Source organism: Dipodomys ordii, unplaced genomic scaffold (assembly GCF_000151885.1).
Source record: "Dipodomys ordii isolate 6190 unplaced genomic scaffold, Dord_2.0 Scaffold191, whole genome shotgun sequence".
Lineage (NCBI taxonomy): Eukaryota > Metazoa > Chordata > Mammalia > Rodentia > Heteromyidae > Dipodomys > Dipodomys ordii.
The window spans coordinates 149,340-167,565 of NW_012267407.1; the positions used below are offsets into that span (position 1 = coordinate 149,340).

General features: G+C 52.8%; 2 protein-coding genes across 3 annotated transcripts; both read right to left on the reverse strand.

Moving 5' to 3' along the window:
- Window positions 1-1,805: 1,805 nt before the first annotated feature.
- Window positions 1,806-7,735, reverse strand: LOC105999517 (zinc finger protein 17-like). The gene is made up of 4 exons (XM_013034551.1): window positions 7,674-7,735; window positions 6,355-6,394; window positions 4,762-4,891; window positions 1,806-3,844 (listed from the first exon to the last, which is right to left on the reverse strand). The coding sequence occupies exons 2-4, from the start codon at window positions 6,367-6,369 to the stop codon at window positions 2,070-2,072; spliced, it is 1,920 nt and encodes a 639-aa protein (XP_012890005.1). The 5' UTR covers window positions 6,370-6,394; window positions 7,674-7,735; the 3' UTR covers window positions 1,806-2,069.
- A 1,807-nt stretch (window positions 7,736-9,542) lies between these two features.
- Window positions 9,543-16,491, reverse strand: Znf304 (zinc finger protein 304). 2 transcript variants are annotated; one of them, XM_013034549.1, is made up of 3 exons: window positions 16,330-16,491; window positions 15,485-15,611; window positions 9,543-11,587 (listed from the first exon to the last, which is right to left on the reverse strand). In XM_013034549.1, exons 1-3 carry the CDS (start codon window positions 16,387-16,389, stop codon window positions 9,561-9,563), a joined length of 2,214 nt encoding a protein of 737 aa, XP_012890003.1. In that variant the 5' UTR covers window positions 16,390-16,491; the 3' UTR covers window positions 9,543-9,560. The 2 variants fall into 2 exon arrangements, with proteins under 2 accessions (XP_012890003.1, XP_012890004.1); XM_013034550.1 differs by having other exon boundaries at window positions 15,485-15,797; window positions 16,330-16,407.
- Window positions 16,492-18,226: the final 1,735 nt, after the last annotated feature.

The following is an 18,226-nucleotide window of genomic DNA, read 5'->3' on the forward strand; positions in this document are numbered from 1 at the left end:
CAAGACAGTTAGCAGGGGCTGGAAAGGTGTCTCAGTGGTAGGGTGCTCGCCTAGCATGCATGAAGCCCTGGGTTCAATTTCTCAGCACCCATACACAGAAAAAGCTGGAAGTGGTGCTGTGGCTCAAAGTGGTAGAGTGCTAGCCTTGAACAAAAGCAGCTCATGGATAGTGCCCAGACCCTGAGTTCAAGTCCCACAACTAACCCCACCCCCAAAGAAAAGATATAATTAGCATGTAGAAGAAAATATGCTCAGCACTACTCACTGTTAAAGAAAAATCACAAATAACAAATCTGTTACAGTAACTAATTTAAAAAAAAATTTTTTGGGGGGGTCCGGTCGTGGGGCCTGAACTCTGGGCCTGGGCACTGTCCCTTAGTTCTTCAGCTCAAGGTTAGTGCTCTACCACTTGAGCACAACGCCACTTCCGGCTTTTTTCTTTTTTTTTTTGCTTATGTTGTGCTGAGGAATCGAACCCAGGGCCTCAGGCATGCAAGGCAAGCGCTCTACCACTGAGCCACCTTCCCAGCCTCTACAGTAACTAATTTTTATTAGAAAATGTTGGAAATTTGTGAGAAGTAAGGCTGCTGCACATGGTACACCAGCCATGGGGAATTGGTCCTTAAATATTTGTCGGCTCGGGGCTGGGAAGGTGGCTCAGTGGTAGAGCGCTTGCCTTGCATGCATGAGGCCCTAGGTTTGATTCCTCAGCACCACATAAGCAGAAAAAGCCAGAAGTGGCACTGTAGCTCAAGTGGTAGAGTGTTACCCTTCAAACTGAAGAGCTGAGGGACAGCACCCAGGCCCAGAGTTCAAGCCCCACAACTGGCAAAGAAAAATAAATATATATATACATGTACATATATATATACATATACATATATATGTCAGCTCATTTGGGAATGATAACACAAGTTGTCACTGGAAACTTCCTTTTTTTGTTTTGCCTGTCTTTTTCTGTGTATATGGTACTGAGAAATCAAACCTGGGGTTTCATACGTGCTAGGCAAGCACTCTACCACTAAGCCACATTTCCAGACCTCTATTTCTGTTTACTAATGCCCATCATTAATTTGTAGCTATATTGCTGTTACTTTGTACTTAAAAAGTTTTGACTTAACTGCTCAACCAGTTTGTGAACTATCTACCCAGTTCCCAAATCTGCACAGCAGTTCCTATTAAAAAAAAAAAATGTCATCAGGCACAGTGACACCAGTATGGGCTCCCAGTATGCAGGAAGTGAGACAGGAGGACCTGGAGTTTGAGTGCCGCTAGGGCAATAGTGAGATCCTGTCCCAGAAAGGGCTTGTCTGTGTGTACACTACCCTGAACCACACAGTCCCACTCCTGTGTATGCTGAGAGCTGAAGCAGGGCCTCCTGCTACCTGAACATCCACACCCACGGCAGCCTCCCTCACAACAAACATCCACTGATGGTTGAGGGCACAGAAGTGCTATGTCTACGATGCAAAAATTCCACTGTACAAAAACAATTCCATATCATTGAAGATACTACACTAGGTGAAATAAGACACAAAATAATAAGACCAAAATTTAATTTTCCATAGATGAACTAATGGTAGCAATGGTAACTGTCACGAGTTGGCTGTAGTGGAAAACTAGTTGTTTCTAAAGTTTACAGGGTTGGGGGGTTTTCTTTTGGCTGATTGTGGGGCTTGAACTCTGGGCCTGAGCACTATCCCTCAGCTCTTCAGCTCAAGGAGAGCACCCTACCACTCGAGCCACAGCACCACTTCTGGTTTCTGGTGGTTTATTGGCTATAAGAGTCTCACAGACTTTCCTGCCCAGGCTGGCTTTGAACCACAATCCTCAGATCTCAGCCTCCTGAGTAGCTAGGATTAAAGTGTGAGCCAGCGGTGCCTCACTTGTTTACAGGGTTTTGTTTAGAAAGATGAAAGGGCTTTTTGGACATTCATTGCACAAAAATGTGAATGGACGCCTAACCCCGGTTTCATCACCATGTTAACTTTTCCCTTAGGTAGGAAAAGTTTTGTGATAAATGACATGTCTGTCAGAAGCCTTTGCACTCATCCTGTACTGTGTGCTGTTTATCTGGTAGGAAGCGTTTGGTGCTGGGCAAGGTGTGCATTCAGGGGAATGGCCCTGCCGCAGTGGGCGGCCTGGTGAGGGCTCTCCCCAGAGTGCACCCGCCGGTGCTTGATGAGGCTGGAGTTGTAGCTGAAGGCCTTCCCACACTGGGCGCACACGAAGGGCCGCTCCCCAGTGTGCATCCTCTGGTGGCTGCTGAGTGCTGCGCTGTCCACGAACTGCTTCCCACAAGTGCTGCACACATGGCTCCTCTCTCGGGTGTGCACTCTGCGGTGGCGGGTGAGGTGGGCATTCTGGCTGAAGACTCTCCCACAGTCCCCACAAGCGTAGGGCTTGGCGCCCAGGTGATTCCTGCGGTGTCTGATCTGGTTGGAGTTGTGCCTGAAGAACTTCCCGCACTCGCTACACTCGTAGGGCCGCTCACCTGTGTGCACCCTCTGGTGTGTGTCCAGCGTGGAGCGGTAGCGGAAGAGCTTCCCGCACTGGCCACACGCATATGGCCGCTCCCCAGTGTGCACGCGCTGGTGGCTGCTAAGCGCTGAGCCGTCCACAAAGAGCTTCCCGCACTGGCCGCAGGCGAACGGTCGCTCCCCCGAGTGCAGCCGCTGGTGCCGGCTAAGCGTGAAGCCGTACCGGAAGAGCTTCCCACACTGGCCGCACGCATACGGCCGCTCCCCGGTGTGCACACGCTGGTGAGTCACCAGGGTGCTGCTATCCACGAAGAGCTTCCCGCACTGGCTGCACGCGAACGGCCGCTCCCCGGTGTGCACTCTGCGGTGCCGCAGGAGCGTGGAGCGGTAGCGGAAGAGCTTCCCGCACTCGCCACACGCGAAGGGCTTCTCCCCGGCGTGCGCTCCCTGGTGGGCGCCGAGCGTGGGGCTGTCCGCAAGGAGCTTCCCGCGGTCACTGCAGCCACGCGTGAGAGTGGAGCTGTCTGCGAAGAGTTTTCTGTACCTGCCGCGCGCATGGGGCCGCTCCCCTGAGTCGACTCGCTGGTAACTGAGGAGGTGGGACTGCGTGAGATGCGCCTTCCCACAGGGGCCGCACGTGGGCGGCGGCGGCCCGGACGGGCTTTCCAGGTGCTCCTCACGGCCAGACCCCGGGGCCAGACGCCCCTCGGGGAGGCCTGCGCGGTGCAGCGTGGGGTGGGTCTTGCTCGCGAAGGCCAGCTTCGCCGGGTGGATCCACGCCTGCTCCAGGACACCACACTTGAGCTTGAAGGCCTCCACGCATGCGTGCTTCTGCTGGTGCCTCGCAAGGCTGGATGTGTGCCTGAACTGCCTCCCGCACTCGCCGCACACATGCGGCCCTTCCCTGGGGCAGGTCCTTTGGGGCTCACGAAGCCTGTGTTGGGGGCAGAAGTCCTTCCCGCGTTCTTCCTGGCCGTGGGGGTCGCTTTGTCCATGCCGGAGGGCCTTCCTGCGGGGCGCCCCAGCACCTTGGCCCACGGGCTGCTGGAGGCCCCGCGCACCCGCCTTGTCCACGAGGGGCCCCTCTGCCCCGGGACCTCGGGGCCGCTCCAGAAACCACGGCCCACACGTGTCAGCGCCAGGACAACTCACTCGGGATGCCGGCCCCGGGTGGCGGTAAAGGTCTTCCAGACGCGCGCGCAGCTCCTGCCCGGGTCGCGGCCCGCGCTGCGCAGCCAGGTGCAGAATGGCTTTCAGGAGCAAGCCGCATGCGCCGCAAGGCCGGGTCTTCCGGGAGGCCGGGCCTGGCCCTGGGGTCCTGACCCGAGACGCACCGTGCTCAGCCCGGGCTCTGTGCCATAAACCTACCAGGAGAGAAATGCAGATGAGCTGCTGCCTCTTCCCCCCTCCCCACACCATGCCAGAGCACTCATAAGTGAGCCCAAGGGCAAGGCCAGCAAGAGGGCCTGGGAGGAGGGCTGGCCCGGGTGGGCATCTCCAGCTCGCCACTCCGCAGGCCCCCGTGCTGACTGTGGCTCTGGTGGTGGGGATGAGCATGTAGAAACTGTGTCCAGATCCCAGGCATCTGGTGTTCTGAGATGATTTGAAATGCAAGATGTCCTAGTTTCGATCAGATGTCAAGAACACCACCATGGGTAGAAGCAGATTTGAGAGAAGCAAAAGCCAGAGCCCACAATCACTACTCAGGAGAAATAACACCAAAGAGAAAAGGCAGAGATAGCCAGCTGGTGTGGCCACCTAGCCAAGGCACAGCGGAACCAGCATCCAGCTCCAGCTCTCAAGGGCCACGTCCTGCACTTCTCTTGCCACCGCTAGAGTTGGAGCCATGTCTGGAAGCCAGGGCCTGCTCCCCACCACTGTCTGTCTGAGCCCAGCCCAGCCCAGCTCTAGGTAGAAGGGGGGCAGGGAGGGGAGGCATGGCTAGCACACACCCAGAGCCACGCAGCTGGGAACACCTGCACCCTAAAACTCTGAATGGTCAAAAGCGGTGACCAGGTGGTGCCTAAGGCTCCTGGCAAGACCAGGCTGGAAGAACACTGGCAACAGGAAGGGGCAGGAAGCGGTACCAAGCTCCCATGTGCCTAGAGAGGAGAAGATGGCAGTGGAGGGGGGGGAGGCACTATGTATGTGACCCTGGTTCCCACAGCATTGATAGAAAACCCGGGAAGGAAGCAACACCGGCAGGGTGGTGTGGGGAACAGAGCTACCCCGGGGCCTTCTCACAGGAGGAAGGATCAGGGCCACAGGTGCCAGGCCTCACCCAGTGAGGACAGGAGCATGAAGTTCCCCAGCATCACGTCGCAGTAGAGCCGCCGCTGAGCCACGTCGAGCAGCCCCCACTCCTCCCGGGAGAAGTACACAGCCACATCCTCAGACGTCACCCAGCCCTGCTGAAACCAAACCAGGACAGCGCCACTGTTGCTTGCCATCTCCAGAGACCGGCATTTTCCTAGCAATCACATTGATGAAGGAGGAGCCATGCTGGCTTCCATCTGGAGCTGAACCTCCTTTCTTACCTCCCGCACCTCAGCATTCCAGCAGACCCTACTTTCCAACCAAGCAGAGGAGAATCCGGCAAGGTGACAGGAGCCACACAACCCAGGGACCTCAGGGAGGTGACAAGGGCCACACAACCCGGGGAGTCCTCAGAGCCTCATGGCTCCCCCAGGACTTTACCACCACCTGCTCACTTCGATGGACATGCCTCAGCATCTACCTCATGTCCACAGTCCCCAGGCCTTGCCACCACCTTCCTGGTGAGACCCCGTCCTCAGACACCCCACCCCCCCTTTTTTTTTTAAACCAGTCCTGGAGCTTGAACTCAGGGCCTGGGCATTATCCCTGAGGCTTCTTTTGCTCAAGGCTAGCACTCTACCACCACAGTGCCACTTCGGGCTTTTTCTAAGTGGTTTATTGGAGATAAGAGTCTCATGGACTTTTCTGCCCAAGCTGGCTTTGAACTATGATCCTCAGCCCCCAGACTCGAGTATTTAGGATTACAGGTGTGAGCTTCCAGCACCAGCTCACACCCTCTGTTCTCTTCCCTCTTCCCTTTCTTTTGGCCAGTCATGGGGCCTGATCTCTGGGCCTGGGCGCTGTCCCTCAGCTCTTCAGCTCAAGGCTAGCACTCTACCACTTGAGCCATAGCACCACTTCTGGCTTTTTCTGCTTATGTGGTGCTGAGGTATTGAACCCAGGGCCTCATGCATGTAAGGCAAGCGCTCTACCACTGAGCCACCTTCCCAGCCCTCCCTCTTCCCTTAACAACTGCATTTCCAGGTTCCAGAATCTAAAGTCACCTCCCCCACCTGTCAGTCTCACACCCGCCACATCTTGACCACCTCCGCTCTGTTCAGACGGAGCAGATACCCACAGCCTTGCAGTGTCTGAAATACACTCAGTCCACACCTCCTTGCTCATATTCCACCAAGATTCAATCAACGTGGGACACAGCAGCAGTCCCAGCGGCCGCCTGTGCAGACGAGGCGAACTGGAGAGAACTCGTGAGCCTCCTTCTTCTCACCTCTCTGGTGCCACACTCTCCACCTCCCAGGGTGAACAGAACCATCCAGAAGCCAGCAGCTCCTCCCACCTCCACAGCTACTATTCTGTTCAACATTAATCCTTTCGGTCCTGCCTCCACCCTCCTTCCCTCCGAGTTCTCCATGCTGCCACAGGGGAAGCGTGTTCAAATCCCACATGTCCACCTCTTCTTCCTTGGGCCTCCTGGGCCCAGCCACTCAACATGCCTTTCCCACGGGCTTTCAGAGCAGAGCCACAGGGTCTCCAGGCCCAAGGGAGGAGGAAAGACACAGGTGAAATGTGGGGACAGCCTGGGGTGTCTGCCCCTTACCTGTGCCAGGTCCATGAGCACCGCGCTGCTTCCAGAGGCCCTGGGGAAAAGGAGGCCATGAGAGACAGGCCGCCGCTGTGTATTCTCAGCGTCTGAGCTGCACTACCACCTTTGGCCTGCCCAGAGAGTGACCTAAGCTCAGGTCAGCTCCCAGACTTCAAACCAGGCCAGAGGCCCCCTAAGCCTCAGAGCCTGTGTCTATAAAATGAGAACAAAAATGGCTGCCACATCACAAGGTTCATCCTGGAATCAAACAGAATTGATATGCATGATGTATAAGAAATGACATCCTATGGGATTAAAATAATTTTGTTACACGGGAACTTTTTTGGTAGCATTGGACTTGAACTCAGGCCTCAAACTTGCTAGAGAGGTGCTCTACCACTGAGCTGTGGCCCCAGCCCTTTATGATTTAGTTGTTTTTCATAAAGGTTCTTTTTTTTAAAAATTTAGGCCAGTCTTAGACCAAGACCCTCCATGTATATTTCCTGGGGGAGGGGGGGAGAGGGGAGTGTTACAGACATGTGCTACACCCAGCTTGTTTGTTGAGATGAGGTATCACTAAGTTTTTGCCCTTGCTTGGTCTTGAACAGTGATCCTCTCAATCAAAGCTTTGTGTATGTCTTTAACACAAATAAAGTAGAAGATTTTGAAAATTTGCATACTTCTCCCTCACTTTTAAAGTTCTTTTTAAAACATTTAAAATCTGGGGCTGGGAGTGTGGCCTAGTGGCAAGCAGGAAGCCCTGAATTCGATTCCTCAGTACCACATAAGCAGAAAAAGCCAGAAGAGTAGCTGTGGCTCAGGTGGTAGATCGCTTGCATTGAGCACAAGCTCAGGGACAGCGCCCAGGCCCTGGGTTCAAGGCCCAGGACTGGCAATACATATCTACCTTCAGCCACTTGGGAGGTGCAGACGGGAGGATCAGGACCCCCAGGCCAGGGAGCCCTACCTCAGAAGGATACAAAAGGTCTCTTGGGGGTGGGCGGGCCAGCGGCGGCGCTAGCCAGGATGATGAGGGACGGGCAGCGCCAGGTCATGCCATGTCCCCATCCAGCAACCTGTGCTCTTCCCTCTGAACTCGACAGAGCGGGCGTCACCGCCAGGCCCGGCAGGCCTCCCCTCCGCTCCCCACCTCGTCAGCGCCCACCCGCGGCCTTCACGTGCGGCCCAGGGCAGGGCCTCCCCGTACCGCCTCCCCGCCGGCCCTGGCGCGAGATCGCCCCACACCAGACTCGGGCCCCCGGACCCCGGAAGAACCCTAACGGGCTGCGCGTGACCGTAACAGGCTCCGCGAGCTCCAGCCGTGGCGCCCTCACCTCTCCGGAACCCTTAAATTCGTAGACCGCCCCCCGAGAGACAGGCACGCTGCGGCAGCGAGGACGCACCCGGAAGTCCCACCCAGGCACGCCGCGCACGCGCCCAACCTGGGATCCCATTGGCTCAGCGGCTTCCGCGCGCCAGGGGCCCCTGGGTATTGTAGTTCTTCACCCACTCCCTTCCCCGGCTTCAGTCTAGGTGCAGAGTTGTCGGAGTCCCCCACCCGGATTTTGGGAAGGTGAAAGCCAAACTGAGTAGCGAGGGGTTGGAGGACCTAGCAGGCTTCAGAAAACCACTGTCTAGGCCTGCAGGGCCCGCTGGCGGCTGTTGCCATGCCCAGGGTCAAGATCCTGGCCTCCCTAGTAGCTGGGATCACAAGGCATGACAAACCACGAAGGAAAAGCCGGAAGTGGCGCTGTGGCTCAAGCGGTAGAACGCTCGCCTTGAGCAAAAGCAGCTCAAGGACAGTGCCCAGGCCCCGAGTTCAAGCCCCAGGACTGGAAAAGAAAAAAATTATATACAAATCTCTTCCATGGCCTTTCTCATTTTGCTTTGTTTCTGTATCAATTATGATTCTGCAATTTCCTGGTGTGTCTCAGCAATCAACAGCACCTGCCTATAGCACCTTGGATATCAGAAGCCTGCTCCTTGCACAGGTCTGGGCAGCAATAATCCCTCAACAACTAGGGAACGTGTGACATTCAAGAAATGTGGCTCAACATGCAGGAAGCCCTGGGTTCCATTCCCACATAAACAGAAAAAGCCAGAAGTGGTGCTGTGGCTCAAGTGGTAAGGTGCTAGCCTTGAACAAAAGAAGCTCAGGGACAGTGGCCAGGGCCTGAGTTCAAGCCCCCTGACTGACAAAAACAACAAAATCCCCCCAAAACTATATCCATAATGCTTCTAGAAACATAATGAACACTGGACTAAGTGCCAATGGCTCATGCCTGTGACCCTAGCTACTCAGAAGGCTGAGCTCTGAGGATCATGGTTCAAAGTTAACCCAAGCAGGAAAGTCCGTGAGACTCCAGGTAACCACTAGAAAACCAGAAGTGGTGCTGTGGCTCAAGTGGTAGAATGCTCACTTTCAGCTGAAGAGCTGAGGGACAGCGCCCAGGCCCAGAGTTCAAGCCCCACAACCAACCAAAAAAAAAAAAAAAAAAAGTACACTGAGCTCTGGAGAAATCCTTACAATCATGTCCCCATCATCTGACAATGGCAAGAGGGGTATATGAAATCAAAACATACTGAAAAATAAAGGCTCCCTTCACCTTGGCAGAACCCAACTGCCTTCTCAGTCCACTCTGCAGAGTAAAGAGCCAAGAGTAAAGGGTGTTAGGACATGTCCCTCTCACAGTGTAAAAACAGCAGGATGGGACAGGGAGTTGCAAAATTGAGATCTGACAGTAAGACTAACAATGTATAGATATCATGCTCACAGTTAATGTTTTCTGTACAGGGAAAACTTAGCTGAACATTTCTAGCAGACTCTAGCTTAGTTGCTTTTGGCCAGGACTAGATGATGTCCACTTGGAATCCAATGGTAAGAGGAGAAACAGGGCCCTTGGGGTGCTCCCATTTACAAATTCATGTAAAGAATAGGGAAGTGAGCAACATCTGTCTGACTAGAGCGGGACACAGTGACTAACACAAGTTCTAATAGTACAATGGCTGCAAGAGCCCTGGACAGCTTAGAAATCCACTTCTCATGAAAACCTCTCACGTGCCAAGCTGACAGGAAAGCTCCCCCAAAAGATAAAAGAACAGATGAGGCGAACCTGCAGGCTGATAGTGGACTTCTGAAATGGTTCCTATTTGCTTGGAAGAGTAAACAGAAAAGTTCCTGCACACACAAGACCTTTCTCAATTTTTTTTTTTTTTGGAAGCTACTCAAAAGATTTGACAAAAGGATCACCAAGACGGCTGAGGGCATGAGACCTTTCTCCAACATGAATTTTCTGGTGCCGAGAGAGATTGGATTTTCTGCTGTAGGCTTTCCCACAAGGGCAAACATAAGGCTTCTCTCCAGTGTGAACTCTCTGATGGAGAACAAGGCTGGAGTTGCACCTGAAGAGTTTTCTACACTGGTTGCATTCATAGGATCTTGTTCCTGTGTGGACCTTCTTATGTTGGACTAGGTGGTAGCTGCTGACATAGGCTTTCCCACACTCATCGCACACATAGGGCCTCGTTCCCGTGTGGACTCTCAGGTGTAGAATGAGGGTGGTCTTGTGACTAAAGCATTTCCCACACTTGTTACACTCATAAGGCTTTGCTCCAGTGTGAATTCTCTGGTGCACCATAAGGTTGGAACTTTGTCTGAATAACTTTCCACACTCACCACACTCATAGGGCCGCTCCCCAGTGTGAATTTTGCGGTGCTTCGCGAGTGTGTTTCTGCTGCTGAAGGCCTTCCCACACTGAGTGCACCCATAAGGCCTTGCTCCCGTGTGAACCTTCTTGTGTTGGATGAGGTGGGAGCTGCAGATGTAGGCTTTCCCACAATCATTGCACACGTAGGGCCTTGCTCCCGTGTGGACTCTCTGGTGTAGAATGAGGGTGGACTTGTGACTAAAGCATTTCCCACACTTGTTGCACTCATAAGGCTTTGCTCCAGTGTGAATTCTCTGGTGCTCAATAAGGTTGGAACTACGTCTGAATAACTTTCCACACTCATGGCACTCATAGGGCCTCTCCCCAGTGTGAATCTTCCGGTGCTTTGAGAGTGTGTCTTTGCGACTGAAGGCCTTCCCACACTGAGTGCACCGGTAAGGCCTTGCTCCCGTGTGAACTGTCTCATGCTGAACAAGAGTGTCTTTGCAGCCAAAGGCTTTCCCACACTGGCTGCACACATATGACCTCACTCCCGAGTGGACACTCTGATGTTTAAGGAAGCTGGACTTATGGCTAAAGAATTTCCCACACTCCACGCACTGGTAAGGCCTAGCTCCAGTGTGAATTCTACAGTGCTCGATCAGGTGAGAGCTATGGCTGAAGAATTTCCCACATTCAGCACACTTGTAAGGCCTCTCTCCGGTGTGAAATCTTTGGTGTTGAACAAGCGTGTCTTTACGTCTGAAGGCTTTGCCACACTCACGGCACTCAAAGGGTCTTTCTCCTGTGTGGATTCTCCGGTGCTGAATGAGTAGGTCTTTGCGGCTCACTGTCTTCCCACAATCGCTGCACGTATAATGTGCTTTTCTAGTATGACATTTCTGGTGAATCTTTAGGTGAGATGGGCGAGCAAAGGCCTTACCACACTCCTCACACACATGCGGTGTTCTGCCGGGAACTCCCCTGTCACTAGGAGTTGACTCTTCCTTGAATGCCATTACACCTGGTAGGCATCTAACGGGCCTCATGTCAGAGCGAGCAGTCTGGCTGTCAAGGAGAACTGAGCCCTGCATGGCTCTCTCATCACCTCTGGAAGTGGAAAGTACCTGTCGGTTACGGTCTTCATGCTGCTGCCCGAGACCGTCCGGGGATGGCTCCATGCAGGCGTGCTGTGGGCTCCCTCCACTCTGAGCGGTCAGGTGACTGAGGAGGCTGGAGCTGCTTTGCACGGCCATCCCTGCTTCCCTGCAGGAAAAGGGGGTCCTTACTGTGTGGACCACACAGCTCCTCACCAACCAAGTTCCTGCATGGTCTACACCGAAGGAATTTTCTCCGCAATTTCGCTTCTGGTGCCAGCAGAATCCTTTCCCACCGGGGGCGCAGATAAGCAGTGTGTGCAGGGATGAGTCCTGGTGCTCAGCCAGGCACACAGTGTGCTCCAGCAGGGGCTCCCAGTCCTCACGCAGGCAGGCATTTTGGATCCGCACACCGGGCTCGGGACTCCTGACTGGTGACACTCCTTCCACAGAAACATGTTTCTCAGAAAGGGCCTCACCAGCCTCTGCTTCACACCAGCAACCTGAAAGCAGAGAAATGCTGATGACAACCTGGTTCCCTTTGGTCGGAAGCCAGCAGTGGTCTCAGCACATAAATAGCTGGCTGAGAGCCAAGGGAGCCGAGGTCAGCATTAAGAAGAGTCAGCTGTCACTACAGCCTCCACAGAGGGCGGGGCAGAGCAGAGGGAATCCCTTGCACAAGGGTTTTCATAGGGTGTTTGGTGGCAGGTGTGAGCTTTACATCGGACAGTATTCTCAAAGATTTGAATGTAAATAATGCATACTGTGTTCTGACCATTACGAGAAGTGACCTATTATAAGGCAGAGACAGGAAAAATGTCCGGAAGAAGCAAGGAGAGAATGACGGGTGGGCAGTGACAAAAAAAAAAAAAAAGAAAGAGCAGCGAGGACCATCATGAACCTTGGTAACAGAATCTTGCTGGACAAAGGGCCAGTTAACAGTCTGATTGGAACAGCTCCAACCTGACACTGGACCTCCACACTTGGTTCCCATTCAGCGGGCCAGGCCTTCACCAGGCCTCCTTTATACATCAGGGTTTTCCATACCTCTGTAATTTAATCTTTTTTTTGGGGGGGGGGGTTGGTTATGGGGTTTCAACTCTGGGCCTGAGTACTGTACGTCAGTTCTTCAGCTCAAGGCTAGCACTCTACCACTTGAGGTGCCCTTTCCGGTTTTCTGGTGGTTTATTGGACATAAGAGTTTCACGGCCTTTCCTGCCTGGGCTGATTTTGAACCGTGATCCTCAGATCTTAGCCTCCTGAACAGCTGCGATTACAGGTGTGAGCCATTGGCACCCAGCTCTGTGATTTAATATTCAAGTAGTTGTATAAAGGAGTTTTAATTCAATGAATCTGTTTACATAGGCTCTTAAAAAGCAAACTATAATAAAACTAAAGTCAGAGACCAAGGCAGCACACATGAGAGAAAACAATTTTTTTCTGGTAAGTCATGGGGCTTGAACTCATGACCTGGGCACTGTCCTTGAGCTTTTTTGCTCAAGGCTAGGGCTCTACTACTTTGAACCACAGTACCACATCCGGTTTTCTAGTGGTTAATTGGAAATAAAAGTCTCACACTCCTCCCTCCCCCCACTCCTCTCTCTCTTTCTTGCCTGAACTCTGGGCTTAGGCTCTGTCCCTCAGCTCTTCAGCTAAAGGCTGGAGCTCTACGACTTGAGCCACTTCCGGCTTTTTCTGCTTATGTGGTGCTGAGGAATCAAACCCAGGGCCTCATGCATGCGAGGCAAACACTACCACTGAGCCACCTTCCCAGCCCCCAAGTCTCACACTTTCCAGCCTCGACTATCTCAGCCTCCTGAGTAGTCAGGATTATAGGTGTGAGCTACCAGAGACTGATTAAAAAAACAAAAACAATTGTTGGTCTTGGGGCTTGAACTTGGCCTGGGCGTTGTTCCTCAGCTCTTCTGCTCAAGGCTAGAACTCTACCACTTGAGCCACAGCACCACCTCCAGTTTTCTAGTGATTAACTGGAGATAAGAGTCTCATGGACTTTCTTGCCCGGGCTGGCTTTGAACTGGGATCTTCAGATCTCAGCCTCCTGAGTAGCTAGGATTACAAGAGTAAGCCACTGACACCTGGTCAAATAAAATATTTTTTTAAGAAAAAGTTGGTCTCTGGTGACTCATACCTGTAAACCTTGATGATCAGGAGGCTGAGATCTAAGAGCCACTGTTCAAAGCTAGCTTGGGCAGAAAAGTCTTTGAGATTCAATCTCCAAGTAACCAGCAAAAATGCTGGGTTGGAGGCATGGCTCTAGTGGAGAGCACCAGCTGTGAGCCAAAAAGTAAATCAAGCAAGAGCATGAGGCCCAGAGTGCAAGCTCCAGTACCAACAACAACAAAAGAACCCCCAAATCAAATCATGCAGAAAATCCTGCGTCTACATTAGGAACTCTAGCTAAGGGCAAACTCACACTCTGAAAATGATCAGTGAGGGACAGGTGAAGTCGTCAGCAAATAAAAAATGCAGAAAGAGTGTGGTAAAGTTTGGTGGGACTACTCAAGAAGGGCACACAGTCAAATCCCTGGAAAACAGTACCTATTGTGGGAACGGGAAAAGGAAATCAGGCAGAGGTCGGGCTGAACAGGAAGGGATGTCCCCGGGAGACAATCAAACTCCATCAAGGTTGGGCTAGAAGGCTGGTAGACAGCACCCTCAAAATGGCTACCCGTGATTCTTCTCACAACACCCGTGTGCCTCATTAAAGCATGCACTGACAGGCTCATTCACCTGTTCATCCATTCACTTACTCATTTTGGCAGTAATGAGGCTTTGAACTCAGGGCCTCACAATTGCTAAGCATGCCCACTATCAATCTAACCATTCATTCAGTCCTTTTTCACACTGTTTTTGTAGTAGGAAGACCCCTATTCAGGCAGGCAAGCCCACCTAGTCGTCCAGAGTGACAGAGCCCACCGCAACAAAGTTGATATTAAAGAAGCAACTTTATTGAGAAGGTTCCTACACTGACCGGCCAAGGCCTCAGCACAGGCTCGGGAGCTGATACTGGGACCCCGAGAGGTCCACGTGCTTAGGTTTTTAAAGGCAAAAATCACAAGTTGAAGCCTGGTCACGTAGGCGATCAATGAGATTTTCACACACCCAAAAGATTGCACAGTCATACCAGACCACACGCAGGTGGCCAAGGAGGTTACACTTTGTCACATAATGGCTGTTTAAACCAGCCTATCACTTTTGGTTTAAATGACTCCCGAATTCAAAGGTAAAGCGGAGCTTAAGGTAAACATACACAAAGGAGTTTAATGTAAACACGTGACAAAGGTGGAGTTTATAGTAAACTCAGCATGAGCCCGATTACTGGCTATCTGTTTAATCTGGTCAGTCCTTAACAGAACAATGAAGGTGGGTTAAGGGGAAGGGGACCTAGAGGCATTCTTTTCTTTCCAAGAACTGGGCTGGTTGGAGCCAAGGTTTTTGTTTGTTTTTCCTAAAATCCCTAAAACAAAAACAAAGCCTGTAAAGAGTCTCCTCTCAGGGCCTACTTCATTTTCAACAAAGGGTCTGGCTTTATGTCAATGCCAGCTGAGACTACAATTCTTCCTGTGTTTCTCTCTTTCTGGGCTGATAGGCACACACCATGGTGCCTAGCCACTGACCAAGACCCAGTCTCACAAACTCTTATTCCAGGCTGGCTTCTAAACATGAACCCTTGATCTCCATCTTCCAATTAGCTAGGATTACAGGCTTGAGCCACCACCCTTGATGGACTGGCTCATTTCTAAGGAAAAGAATGTGCCAAAAAGTGATGAATGTCAATTTCAGGATCAGATGTCACCACAGCTTCTACCCCTGAGTATTATCTCTTCCTCTTATGCCTACAAGAAGTCAGACTCCAAGATATGAGGAAAGTCCAAAAAGAGTAACATGATAAGAAACAGAGTCTACTGCCAACAGCCAGCAAGGAAATAGTGGCCCTGCACCATGCTTGTGAGTGGATTCTGGCCCAGACAGGCCACATCAGTTGACAGCCTGCAGGAAGGCTCACAAGAGAGACGGGGCCCACAGCACCCACAAGAGTGCTGAGCAGAGTCCTGAGGCACCAAAACTGAGAGGTCATAGCCTTTTGGTGTTTTAAGCCATTAAATTTGAGGACAGAGACTGGGCACTGGTGGCCCACGCCTGTCATCCTAACTACTCAGTAGGATTGTGGTTCAAAGCCAGCCACTGGGGAAGGAAAGTCCCCAGGACACTCTTATCTAGAAGTAGAGCTGTGACTCAAAGTGGTAGAGCATTAGCCTTGAGCAAAAGAGCTGAGGGTCAGTGCCCAGGTCCTGAGTTCAAGCTCCCTGACTGACAAGATAAACAAACAAATTTCAGGACAATTTTCAGGCAGCAATAGACCACTAGGTGAGACTTACCAGGTATGGCCGCAAGTGCAAAGATCTCCAGCATCACATCAAAGTACAGGACTTTCTGGGCTTTGTTAAGGAGTTCCCACTCCTCCCTGGAAAAGCTCACAAACACATCCTGGAAGGTCACACAACCCTAGCATGACGGTGAGAGGGATGGTTAGGGCCAGAGGCTACATCTTCCACCCCACAGGCTGTCCACTCACATGCACCGGCCTTCAGTTCCTCTCCTCCTTATACTCAAAAGAACAGAGCAGGAATTGGCACCACTGAAGCCTCTTCTCTTCCTCACGACCCTTTTACCACCGTATCCCGCTCAGAGCTGAACCAGGCAAATGTGCAGAAAATGATGTCTGAACACTTGGTCCGGCAGGAGGCTTCCCCACGCTCTAGCTTCCTGCACTCTTCTAGTCCTCATTTCACAGGCAACAGCAGTGAAGAGGCCTGTCCTGAACTCAAGACCCTAGACTCAAGTGCAGACAGGACAGAATCCACGAATCCAGGGGCACGGAGATCTCCCTGAGAAATCTGGTCATCCTGCTTAAGAAACCACCAGGTTTCTTCCTTCCCTACCGCCAGACAACCATCCACAGGCATCCGGGCTGTGACAATGGATTGCATCCAGGTCCTAGAGCTACCCTTTTCCTCCATACTGCAGCCGCCCAGCCCCGAGTCTCAGCCCCCACAACCCGCCCCGGCTCCCAGGCCACCATTCTGGGCCGGACTCCGGACGTCTACACGGTCTCTAGGGCCTAGAGACCCGAGGTTTCCGGAGCCTCCAACTCGGTGTCCAGGTCTCGCGCTCGTCTTCACTGGCCCGGCCACCCCCACATGCGGAAAACACCGCTATTCACCTGGGCCGTGTCCATGGGTGGAGACCCCGGGCAGCGCTCAGCGTCCGCCGCGCCGGGCATGAGGGGGGGACGGAGGACGAGTCGCCGGGACGGAGCCCGGGGCGCCAGGCCGCCCTCCGCGCCCTCTCCCCTGAGGCCCCAGCCCGCCCCCGCTCGCCAGAGGACGCCCGGCCGGGAAGCACACGAGTTCGCAGGCACTTCCGGCTCCGGACTAAGGCGTCAGAAGGCCGGCGACGGAAATCCCGCCCCTGGCGCGCGGAGCCCGGCGGGCGCTGGACTGGGGCGGCTCCTCCAGGGCGGGCAGCTGCTGCGGGGTGAGCGGGGAGGGGCTCCCCATGCGGGAGCCGCGTCCAGGGCCCTGCAGCCGGTCAGCGCGGTGTCAAGGGAACGAGGGCGGCGGACCCCGAAATGAATGGCAGGAGCAGCGCCAGGGGCGGCGAGCCCCTCGGGCGGGCCCGGTAGCACCGCGACCCGGCTGTCATGTCACCTTGGTACCCAGCCACAGACTACTCCCGGCCTATCGACACCACGCGCGGCTCTATCCTGCACGACCATGAAGAACGACCGCAGGTCATCTGTAGTAACATGGAGGAGGCGCCTGTGCCTCAGGCTTGAAATCCTGGCTACCTCTGGAGGCCGAGACCTGAGGATCACGGTTGGAAGCCAGCCCAGGCAAGAAAGTCCGTGAGACTCTCTTCTCCAATAATGTAATTAGAAAAAGCCAGAAGTGGTGCCATGGCCCAAGTACTTTTTTTCTTTTCTTTTTTCTGCCTTGAACAGAAAGAAGCTCAGGGACAGTGCCCAGGCACAGCGTTCAAGCCCCGGGCATGGCAAAAAAAAAAAGAAGCCCAACACAGATAAATGCCACACATTTTTTCTCAGGGAATCTGGATATTAAAAACATCAAAAAGGGGCTGGGAAGGTGGCTCAGTGATAGAGCTCTTGCATGCATGAGGCCCTGGGCTTGATTCCTCAGCACCACATAAGCAGGAAAAAAAGCTGGAAGTGGCGCTGTGGTTCAAGTGGTAGCGCACTAGCCTTGAGCTGAAGAGCTGAGGGACAGCGCCCAGGCCCATGACCAGACCCCCCCCCCCAAAAAAAATGAAAGCTGGATCTCTAAATTGAGGGGAGAGCAAGTAGATACAGATTGCCATCATATTATCCAGTAATAAGTCTGAGCAAAGGCACAGAGCATGAAGATAACATACCAGGTCAGATCCCTGCTCACTATCCATCCAAAAGAGACAAAACAAACTGTCCACTTAGCTGAGACTGTTCATTTGTGAAATGGGCAAATAAACAGAGTTTTTGCTTGTAACAAACATTAAAAAAAAATTCTGTGAACATTTAAGTCTGAAAAGCAAAGTACCCCATCCCCAAGCACTGGAGACAGAGCCCAGATTTCTACCAAGGAGAGGCCATCTGTGGGCTGGAGTCTGCATGCAAGGTAGGCTGGGTTCATACCAGATCAGGTTCCCCTAGGTCTCACTCAGCATGTTTCTGTAGACCGCCTCAGCTAGTGGGGCTGACTGCAACCACTGCTTCCAAGTGAAAAACACAAATCTGTGAGAGAGTAAGTCTGCACACACTTTATTGTGGTATACTATTGTCTTTACACAGGGAAGGCCTCAGACTTGCTGTTAGGCAGGTACTCCACTTAAGCCTTTATTTTTTTTTCAGGCAAGGTATTGAATTTTAACCTGGGGGGAGGGGGCTAGGAAGGTGGCTCAGTAGTAGAGTGTTTGCCTTGCGTGTATGAGGCCCTGGGTTTGATTCGTCAATACCACATAAGCAAAAAGAAAAAAAAAAGCTGGAAGTGGCGCTGTGGCTCAAGTGGTAGAGAGCTAGCCTTGAGCTGAAGAGCTGAGGGACAGCACCCAGGCCCAGAGTTCAGGCC

Excerpts from the sequence above, each read along its gene's own strand:
- Znf304 (XM_013034549.1), bottom strand. The coding sequence starts at position 16,389 with ATGCCCGGCGCGGCGGACGCTGAGCGCTGCCCGGGGTCTCCACCCATG. Across the intron at positions 15,612-16,329 it reads CACCCATGGACACGGCCCAG|GGTTGTGTGACCTTCCAGGA; the intron begins GTGAATAGCGGT and ends CCGTCATGCTAG. Across the intron at positions 11,588-15,484 it reads TGCACTTGCGGCCATACCTG|GTTGCTGGTGTGAAGCAGAG; the intron begins GTAAGTCTCACC and ends CTCTGCTTTCAG.
- LOC105999517 (XM_013034551.1), bottom strand. Across the intron at positions 3,845-4,761 it reads CATGCTCCTGTCCTCACTGG|GTTTATGGCACAGAGCCCGG; the intron begins GTGAGGCCTGGC and ends CTCTCCTGGTAG.